Raw genomic sequence first — 10,071 nt, forward strand, 5'->3', positions numbered from 1 at the left:
GGGAGCAGACTGAGGAAGACTCCGCAGGCAGAGTTTAAAGAGAACCACCTCCGGACCGTGTCTGCAGGGCCTTGAATCTGCTGCCCTTTCCACCTGTTTCGGGGAGCCTGCGTCCGAGGGAACACTACAGTTCCTCGCCTGGGGGTCTGCCCCACCCCCACCCCCTATTTCAGTGCGGGGTCTGGGGCGGCTGCCCCGAGGCCCCAGCACTGGTTTGTGGCAGTCCCGCCCCTTTCCGGCTCGAGGCTCTGACGCTGGTTGGTCTTCCCGGTCCTCCTTGGGGGCTCTGGTTCCCCTCCCTCCACCCCAGCCCAGTCTTGGGATTAGGAAGGGAAGGGGATGGGAAGGCTGGTGAGGGGCAGCTGCCCCCAGTGTCCCCGACTACGTCAGGGGCTGTGGCCTCCGAGTGCGCTTGGTCCGGCGCGTGGGGGCTGAGCCCACGAACTCGAACTGCTTCTGCCTCTCCGCGTGGTTGGGGAAGGGCAGCTGGCCCTGGTAGAGGCGCTTGATGAAGTGAGCCTCTCGTTGGTTCTGGCGGCTGCGAGAAGCCTGGCGGGGCCGACCCTGCCTCGTGAAGGCCATGAACCATCCCTCGTGCCGGGCATTCTGGAAGGCTGTGTAGTTGTTCTCCAGCACAATCTCCGTGAACACGCAGTCTTTGCTCTTCCCGCTGGGCTGCGGAGGGAGGGAGGGAGAGGAGGGGTGTTCCTCCACCCAACCTGTCTGGTTTATCTGACTTTTGGACCAATTTTGTGGGACAAAGGAGGGAGCGGCAGGGGCCTGTGTGCCCCGGGGTTTCTGCCTAGGGAGGTGGGTGCCCTTGTTGGAGAGGTAAAAGTGGGAGAAGGGAACACGGTTTGCTGGGAGTCAGATCTGAACTTAAATACAGGTTTGTCATTTGGAAGTTGTATGCCTTGAGCATGGTGTTTAGCCAGTGGTATAGCATGGTAACTGTTGGGTGGAGGCCAAAGAGGCAACAGTCTGAGGAGAAGAATGGGCAACTGTCTACAGAATAAAGACTATGTCAGGAGCCACATGGTCATCCATTTGGCCCTATCCAAAACCTTGACACTATGCCCATTTTTATAGACGAGAAGCCTGAGGCTTGACAGAAATCAGCAAATATTTGGTAAGAACAGCCAGAACCAGAAGCCAGGATTGACAAATGCTAAAGGAAACGGAATTCTCCCTACGCAACAGCGTTGGACCTGCCCGAGAGCTCACGCCAGCTGGTGCTTACACTAGTAGGCCCTTCGTGTGCCGTCTGCCTAGAGGGATCCTGTGAACCCCACTGACCTTGGGGGAGCTTGTGGCCATGTATGAATGCCCACTCTCAGCCCTGATCAGCACTTGACCTTCAACACGGGGTCTGCAATCTCATGAAGGTGCTAAATCCTGACTCCCTGATTGGACGTTGCCTGTAAATCAGAGCCCAAGACACTTAGGGATCAGTAAGTGTCTCATTTAAATGGAGAAACAAGAGTGGCTGAGTGTTGGAGTGTGAGTAGAAGTCATCTTGGCTTTTGCCCAGGGGAGGGGAGTGGGGTGCTGTGGGGCAGGCAGAAAGATTGATTCATTCCTTCCCTCGTCCTCCTTCCAGGTCTCACCTTCCCAATGAGCTTGCCCCTCTTGTTCATACAGATGTATTTCTCACTCTCAGCCCCCTTGATGCGCACGCGGCTTCCAAACGTGTCCGTCTCCACTATGAGTTTGGCTGTGATGGGGGAGGGGGAGAAAGACCTCTGTCCGTGGGAGTTGTGGGCTCAGGGGTGTGGCAGGGGCCCCCCCCAGACAGCCTGACCTCCCAACTTTGGTTGTGGGGGGGCACCGGGAGGCTCTTCCACTTTGGGCCCCTGCCTGGGCATAGGATCTGTTAGGCCGCCAGTGGTGTGAGTGGCCTCCAGTGAGGGCTGGGTCTCACCGAACTTGTTGCCGTCCTCCGCGGTGGCAGAGATGCGACGCCCGGTGACCTGCACGTGCTTGCCACTGGTCCGGCTGTAGAGCTGGTACTCTCGGATCTGCCGCCGGCTCAGCTGGTCGGTCATGGCGCCCTGGTCCCTCACGTACTGGTTAAAATTAGGAGACGGGTGATTCTCCCCCTTTGCGGTTACCAAGGGAAAAATAGTGTCAATTTGCTTTGGGTGACACCACCACTGGTCCATCCAGGGGAGAGGGGTGTGGAGGTGAGTGTGATGGGGCAGGCCACTGGTCCTAGGAAGCAGAGGTGTTGGGGACGGGGACATAGGACCTTCCCAGGCCAGTGGGTGAGCCAGTCATGATCTCTTGGCTCTCCATCTGCCCAGGCTTGGGGGACACCTGTGATCTAGTGCAGACCTGGAATCGTGACTGGTTGCTAGAAGGAACCTTCAAAGTTATGGAACCCAAGTTCAGCGGTGGGATCCTGAGCTTCTGTATGACTCCCCTGCCCCTCCCCCTGGGTGCTCAGGACCCTCAGAGAAGCCCGTCCACCATTCAGTGTTGTCCCTCTGGGGGTGAGGGATGTGGAGGCTGCAGCAGCAGGAGGAGCCAGCGGCGTGGTCCAGGGGCGCTCCCAGGAGGTGCCAGGCTGCCTGTGCCCCAACATAACCGAGGCTGGTTGGCCAGTAGGGGCGCTGTTGCTACCAGCTTCCGGGTTCCACCCCGGCGTGGTGCAAAGCCAGGACGAGCACCATCTCCAGGCCCAGTCTCTCCCTACCTATCTGCAACACTGAGTGGGAGAAAACCACACCGCTTCCTGCTCTCTCTCCAGTGAGGTGCAAACTAGATGCCATTTCTGAACTGCTGGTGACAGCTTCAACCCTAGGCTCAAATGTTTCTCTCTCCACCCGATCCTGCTGACCCCACTCTCCCTGGCCCAGGTCCCTAAGGCCACCTTTATACCAGGCCCAATCAAAACCACTGAGACAGACCTGGACCCAGATCAGCATCTGTTGGAGGCCACCTCTGTTGCAGAGGGAGGAGCAGGAACTGGAGGAATCAGCTTTGAGGAAGGGGGTGGTGAGTGCTGTGGTGGCTCCAGGCTGACCCTGTAACCTGCTCAGGGTTAACCCTTCGTGTGTGTCACTGCTCATTTCCCACTGCAGCTCTGCCACTGGCCAGAAGTGCCGCCAGGACCCCCACCTATGAGAGCAGGGTCTGGAGACTCAGAGCAGCAAAGTGCGCCCTGCACCCCACCCTGGAAAAACCCGAGGCCAGCATTTGGGGTGGGGGCTAGCCTCCCTGCCAGGGGGTGGGGTCTAGCTGGCCTGGGACCCTCAGTGGGGTCCAGCCTGGCCCCAGCCCCCAGCCTCCTGGCCCAGGTTCAGGCCCTCCGCCCCTCTTGGCGGGCAGCCTCCTTCTGGCTGTCTGTTCCAGGTCAGGAGCAGAGAGGGCCCCCCTGAAGCCCCCTCCTCTCCTTGTCCCCCTTCAGGCCCTGCACAAAAGCAGCCCCACGCCCCCCCCCCACAGCCCCACAGCCCACAAGTCGCTCTCCCCGCGGGACCTGGCCTGTCCCTTTCATGTTCCCGCTGCGGGGGGACCTCCCCTTCCACTGCTGCAGACAGCTGCTTGTCAGACAGCCCCTCAAGCATGGCTATGGTCCGGCCTGCCGGCCCCCCCTCCAGGGGGGGTGAGGGGGCACTTCAAGGGGGAAAGGACAGCTTTGCCACCTTCCCTGAGTCCTGAATGGGGCCTCAGCCAGGCCATAAACGCCCCGGCCAGCCTCACCATTGTGCTAATTCCCCTTCCAGAACAGGTTGGGCCCACCCCCAGCCCCCTCCCAGCCAGGCTGGGGGCTTTCTTCTTGCTCTCCCTGGATGTGTGAAGCAAAAGGCCTGGAACGGGGGCTAGAGCAAAAGGGGGAAGGAAAAGAGGGGGGGAGTTGTCTCTCTCTCTCTCCCACCCCCCCACTGCTTCAAAGGCAGCCCCTTTCCCTCTCCCAGAGAAAAGGCATTTACCTTCAAAAAAAGTCCCCACTGGATATGAAGAGAAGCGGGCCTCTGGCCTGGGAAAGCCAAGCGATCTCTCCCCAGAGCGGTTCTGGACCAGTGCATTTTAATAGCTGCACTTTTATGGAGGATCACAAAAAAGGACCGAGCCTCGCACGGGGGGCTGAGGCTTGGGGTGGGGGGTGTGCATGGGGGCGCTGGCATGGGGTGGGGGGAGTGTGGAGATGCAAACCCAAATCTTGTCCCAAACAAACCTCTTTGGGCTTGACCTCGTTGCACTGTAGGTGAGGAGTCACCCCGCCCTGGCTGGGCATTGGGACTGCCCACGCAGTCCCCCAGGGCAGCGCACCCCTGGGACATCTGTGATGGGGGGAGAGGGGTAGGAAGTGGAATGCACAAGTGGTTTTGCATGGAAACCTGTGTTTTCAGGTAGCTCCCAGTACAAGCCTCACCTGAGCCAGCACCTCTGCCCTCTACCCATCTCTCCAGAGTCCATCCCTCAAGCCTGGGCTGCCGCATGCGGTTAGCCTTGGGGGAGGGGGGCGGAACCCGTGTGGCAGTACGGAGGGAGAAACAGAGACTCCAGGACAAGTAGGGATAGGGAGGGTCATGGAGGGAGGACAGATAAAGACCTCAGTGCATCCCCAAATGTGCCTTAGCCCCTTCTACCCGCCTCCAAAGGCTGACACCTCCACCCACCCCCCACCTCAGAAACCCTGGATCCAGGGAGAGGCCGGAACCTGCCTCTGTCCACCAAGAGGAGACTACCCCCCGCCAAGCTGGGTGGGGTGGGGGAGACAGGGAACAGCTAGTGGGGGGGGGCACCCGCCTACCTGAGTTTGACAGCAGAGAATCAGTAGCTGGAGGCACCTGTGTGGGAAGACAAGGCAGACCCTGGTGTGGGTGCCAGCAGTCAACCCAGGGTGAGCACCCAGGCACCCTCCCCTCACACCCCTCCCCCCGCCCCTCCGGGTGGGAGTCCCGATAAAACGAGGTCTGCCCCAGGCTGGAAAGGGCAACTAAACTTCCATCCAGAGAGGCAGCACACTTACAGAGTGACGTGGGGCAGCAGGCAGGTGGCTCCCATCGCCGCAGAGAGTCCTTGGGGGTGGTGGCCCCCCTGCCCCCAAACTCAGGAGCAGATATGGGCAGTCCCCAGGGATAGAGAGGGGTAGAGTCCCAGAGAAGCCAAGGTCTCTTCAAGCCACAGGTTTTCAGGGGGGAGAGGAGGAGAGAGAGGGGAGGAGGAAGAGAGAGAGGGAGGGGAGGAGGAGTGGGGGAGGAGGGCGTAATTGGGAGACTGAGGTGTGAGGTGTCCACCTTCCTGGCCAGTGAGCGGGCAAAGCAGCCGCTGGCGGGGGCTGCCAGCCTCTTGCGGGGCTGCCCGCGCACAGAGGATGGAGCTGCTGGCTAAGGAGGCTGGACTCCGTGGTCTCCCACGTTTTCCCTGACCCACAGACCTGGATGGGAGGGCCCCGCCTCCGTTCCCTAGGGTCCAGCTTCTCCTGCCCTCAGGTTTGGTGCCCCACCTCCCCAAGGGTGAGCGCAGGTATCATTCCCGGGCCAGGGGTTGCTGAGTCTGGCTCTGGGGGTGGAAATTCCCAGAAGCAGCCTTAAAAGGAGGAGCCTCCCTCCAGGGGGCAGGCGGTGGGCTTGGCTAGGAGCGCTGGCTTCCACTGCCTCTGTCACCCCTGGCTCCCCCTCTCTGCGGTCTGGCCACCCGGTTAGAAGTGTCAAGGCCGCCCCGACTGGCAGCAAATAGCGGGTGCAACAGGTTGGGGACCAGGGATGGGGGAGAAGGTGAAGCTGGGGCTGTGGGAGGACCCAGTGTGGGCTTGAGAGCTGGCCTGCTGACTCAGGACAGACAGGCTCTGAAAGGGGCTGATGCATTGGCACAAGCTCCTTTTCTTTGGGCCCCGGGCACTTTTCTAGAAGTGGGGACAGTAATGTCAGAGGGCCAAATGAGATAACTGCACTGAGCAGATGTCAAAAGGCATAACACGTTCTTGGGCCTCACCCACCATCCTCTCTGGGGCAGTGGCTGTCCCTAGGGCCTCCTCCCTGCACCCATCAGCCCCTGCCTGGGATGAAGAGCCCACCAGCCTCTTCACATGACCTCTGGTCCCACCCTGCTGTGTGGTGGGACCAGCCTCTTCACGTGACCTCTGGTCCCACCCTGCTGTGTGGTGGGACCAGTATTACCCCATTCTATAGACAGGGAAACTGAGACACACTGGTAGGTGGTTAGCTCAGAATGACCCAGCCAGTGAACGGTGGGACTGGGCTCCTGAAGTCCATGCTCTTTCTGTTCCACGTGGGTCTTGTCTGGAGCCTTTCTGCTGTGTCCACGCCCTCTGGGCCAAGATATCCAAGGCCCCAGAGGCTGGTGATGGGGACTGTAACTGTCCCTTTCCTTCAGAAGGCGGGTGATGGTGACTGTGGAAGCAGGCTTGTACTTGGGGGGATCTCTGAGGGAAGCCCCCATGTAGGGAAGCAGAGCTCACATCTCAGCTCTGGGCTCCGAGGTCTAAGTGCCCCCAGGATGGAAAGAGAAGGGGAAATGTTGGATGTGGATGTATTTACTTAAAGAGATGAGCAGGAGGGCGAAACTCTCACCTCCAAGCCTCCTTCTCACCTTCCTGAGCTAGATCAATCCACAAAGTTGTCTGCCACCCCTCCCCCGCCCCCAGACAACCCCCAAGGCCACCTCCTGGCCACCTCCAACTGTCCAGCTCCAGCACCTGGCTCCCAGCTCCGCCCCGGCACCCCACAGCGGGACTCAGGGCCCTGTTCAGCCTGACCTGGCCTGGGGAGTGTGGGTGGGGGGAGCCTTGTAACTGGGGGAGTCCAGGGGTGGGACCATACTTGAATCATACTGTCCAAACTGGAAGGGTTCTTCGAGATTCTTCATCTGGTCCAGGCTCCTCACTCACTGATGAGGCCCAGGGAGGGTCTCACAGCTAGTTAGTGAGTGGCACGTGACTCGGACAAGGTACCGGGTACCCAGACTCCCGGTCCAGTGCTCAGCATTTTCTATGCATGCCGCGCCCTGTCCTGCTCCTTTGCTTTCATCCAGGCTGGTGCCACTGATGATTTCCATTTTCTATATTTGTTCACTTTCAGCCCGATTTAAACTCTGCCCCTTCGAGGAAATGCCCAAGTCCACCTGTCCACTGTGGCTGGTGCCAGCTCTGGCTCTCTTCTCTGGGCAGCCAGGGACCTCACCCACATATCTGCCTGCTCCTAGCTCCCGGTAGGGTGCTCAGAGCTATCTCCTCCCGCCCTCACTCCTGGGATGACAGGTGGGAATGGACCCATGGAGGATGTAGTTCAGACTTGGGGTGGACCCAATGAATTAAGGAGTCAGGTGTGGGAAGTGCCACCTAGCGCTGTCTGGGCCCCAGTTTTCTGAGCCCAAGTGCCTGGTTCTTATCGGTGGGGGAGGGGCTTGTTGTCACCTACTATCCCCCAAGCCAGGCTTGGGTCTCCATGGTAACAGATGCCAGCAGTCAAGCTTGGCCTTGGGGCTCAGCCAGGGGCCTGGGCCGGGGGACTCTAGGGCATGGGTGGGTAGCCTATTTTATGGTGTGATACCTGCTCCTTGTCCCTTCCCATTGTGCACCTACAGGCCCGGCCTCCTGACTCAGCTTGCTCCTTGACCCCGCTGGGAAGGCCAGTGCTGGCTTCCAAGAGGGGAGGCAGCATGGAGAGTGTTCCATGGATTTTATCCCCATCCCCATGACCTGTCCTCTATGGGCTGTGTGACCTATGGTAATCTCTTCATTTCTCTGGTCCCACTTCCTAATTTGTAAAAAGGAAATGGCCATTACCGATGTTGTCAAAACTGCCACTGTGAGCATCAGCTGAGGTGGACACTCCCTGAAAATTATCAAGGACCAAAAGAATGGAAGCAAGGGGCCTAGATCCTCTTCTGGGGTCCAGACTCAGTTTACCTACATTTTGACCCAGTCTCTCCCTTGACTAGAGGGAGCTGGGAGGCAGAAGGTAGGGTTCATTAACATTTATGGGGGGAGGTGGCAGGAGGTGATAAGGGAAGTGAGAAGTAGCCCCGGCTGCTTTGGTTAATCCCCACCCCCTAGTGCCAAGTTCAACACCCCCCAACTGAGGCGTCTCACGCCTGCTCCTTCTAACAGCCCAGCTGGTGCAGACACAGAGCCGCAGAGCCCACCTGCAGACCTGCCACTTGTCACCACCTGCTTCGACCCCAGCTCACCCTTTTCCTGTTGAAAAACAGAAGGGCTGGAGCTGGGGCAGGGCAAAAGGCAAATGGACCCTTCCAAGACGGGGAGCCCTCCATCTTTGCTGCTCTATCCCTACTGCCGGCAAGCATCGGGAGATCAAATCGGCTGGCGTAGCTGTCCGTAGCTGTCCGTGTAGCTGTCGCCTGCCCTTCTGTGCAGACTCAGGGTGGAGCCAGACTGCTGGGGCGTTTGCCAGGGGCGAGGTGGAGGGAAGAAGTACCTGTGCGAACCCCCACTGGGCTAGAAGTGGCTGGGGCTGCCCATCCCAACTACCAGACTTCATTCTAACGACTGCTTTCAGTTCGGGAGACTTCCTAGCACTCGGGCTGCTGTGCGCTCTCTCCCTCTCTGCCAGAGTGGTTAGAGAGCTCTGGGGCCAGACAAGCTGGAGGGAACCCTGGCCCCTCCTCTAGCTCTGGGGCCTTGGGGGCCAGTTGTTTCACCTCTTTGGGCCTCATCTTCCAGGTCTAAGAAACAGGGCTTAACGGCGCCCAGCGCCTTCTTCCTGCAATCATGGCAGCCTTCTCTTTGTTCAGACCTCCAAGCTTGCTCTGCCGCAGGCCCTGTGCATTCTTGGCCCCTGCTTCTGGGAGTGTCCTTCTGCCAGCGACTCCTGGCGCCTGCCACCCGCTTTTTGTCGCTCTTCTCCTTTGAGGGTCTTCCTCTCATCTCCTAATAGTACTTCTCCAGCCCGGAAATTGGCCTGTTTCACTTCCTCCAAAGCACTGGACAGTAACTGACATTTTGTCGTTGGCTTTTGTTTCCACGAGACTGGAGGGGACTTAAAGGTGAAGAATTTGTCTCCTCTGTTCTGTGTCACTGTGGCATGAAGCCATGGAAAATGCCTGCAGCCCACCATCCTGGGGCCAGATGTGAACTGATGTCCCTTAGCACTGTCCAGGTAACCCGAGGTCAGTGGCTCATTCTCATTTGTTAGAGGGTGGGGTGATGCCCACATCTGTCCCAGGGGATGTAGACAGCAAAAAGCAAGAAGGCTAGCCCTACCCTCCTCCATCTCTTCTGGCTTTGAGAGAAACTGAGGCTGAACATGGACACGCAAGCCTGGTTGCTGACCTTCCCATGCCAGCCTCTCACCTTCCGGGGCCCTGCCTCAGGATCCTGGAGAGAGGCAGGACCATCTCCCCATTGGCCCACTTTAGGTTTGGTTGGCAGGGGTGTAGGAGAGGGCCAGGAAGAAGTCAGAGGGCCTGCGAGCATTAAGCCCAAGTAGGGGGCCATCTGTGTGTCACAATGGGTGACCCAGTCTTCGGGTCATTCACCCCCTTGCTAGTCCAAACACTTTGGGGAGCCCTGTTCCGTGGTTCCGGGAGCTGTCCTGGCAGAAGCCTCCTCACACGGGAGTTAAGAGTGTTCACCCATCCACCCCTTGTGAGAGACCCTCTACAGCCTGCCTCACTCACGTGCCCTGCCTGGAAGGGTCTCCTCGGAGGTGCAGGCCTCTGGGCTCTCGCCTGACACAGAGCTTCACACAAATGAGCAGGAGCCCACCCTGAGCAGGAGGCAAGCCTGGGAGTGCACAGCTAGCATCCCCCCTCCTGGGTTCCACCAGATGTCCTGTGTATTTGACAACCGACAGACGTGATCAGGGCCAGGAGAGATCCTCAGGCTAGTCTGACGGGGGCCAAGGCCCTTCCTGGCAGGGTGGGCGGCTCTCACCCTTTGGTTTGGTACCTGGAAAACTGGCCAGCCACAAGGGAGTGTGGACACAGGAAGACCCACACCAGCTGGAGCTCCGTCCCTCAGGCCGGAGGCAGAGAGCTGAAGCTGGGTAAGGGGTTGAGACACTTGGTTCCCCCCACAACAAAACTGGGGGGAGGTGGGAGTTTGAGGACAAGAGAGGGAGAGAAGAGCAGCGCAGAACC

At 59.2% G+C, this 10,071-nt stretch overlaps 1 protein-coding gene across 2 annotated transcripts; it reads right to left on the bottom strand.

The window, feature by feature from the left end:
• Positions 1-239: 239 nt before the first annotated feature.
• On the bottom strand, positions 240-5,028 carry LOC111157192 (fibroblast growth factor 17). 2 transcript variants are annotated; one of them, XM_022518492.1, is made up of 5 exons: positions 4,979-5,028; positions 4,760-4,796; positions 1,922-2,099; positions 1,608-1,714; positions 240-675 (listed from the first exon to the last, which is right to left on the bottom strand). In XM_022518492.1, the coding sequence occupies exons 1-5, from the start codon at positions 5,011-5,013 to the stop codon at positions 382-384; spliced, it is 651 nt and encodes a 216-aa protein (XP_022374200.1). In that variant the 5' UTR covers positions 5,014-5,028; the 3' UTR covers positions 240-381. The 2 variants fall into 2 exon arrangements, with proteins under 2 accessions (XP_022374200.1, XP_022374192.1); XM_022518484.1 differs by having other exon boundaries at positions 1,922-2,066; positions 4,979-5,013.
• Between the last annotated feature and the right edge of the window lie 5,043 nt (positions 5,029-10,071).

This window comes from Enhydra lutris, unplaced genomic scaffold (assembly GCF_002288905.1).
Source record: "Enhydra lutris kenyoni isolate GAN:26980312 unplaced genomic scaffold, ASM228890v2 scaffoldscaffold3, whole genome shotgun sequence".
Lineage (NCBI taxonomy): Eukaryota > Metazoa > Chordata > Mammalia > Carnivora > Mustelidae > Enhydra > Enhydra lutris.

What these genes read in the sequence shown, in the direction of transcription:
- LOC111157192 (XM_022518492.1), bottom strand. Translation starts at nt 5,013, where the DNA reads ATGGGAGCCACCTGCCTGCTGCCCCACGTCACTCT. An exon ending in GGAGGACGGCAACAAGTTCG is followed by an intron (nt 1,715 to 1,921) that starts GTGAGACCCAGC and finishes CCCCCATCACAG; the next exon opens with CCAAACTCATAGTGGAGACG. An exon ending in GGGGCAAGCTCATTGGGAAG is followed by an intron (nt 676 to 1,607) that starts GTGAGACCTGGA and finishes CTCCCTCCGCAG; the next exon opens with CCCAGCGGGAAGAGCAAAGA.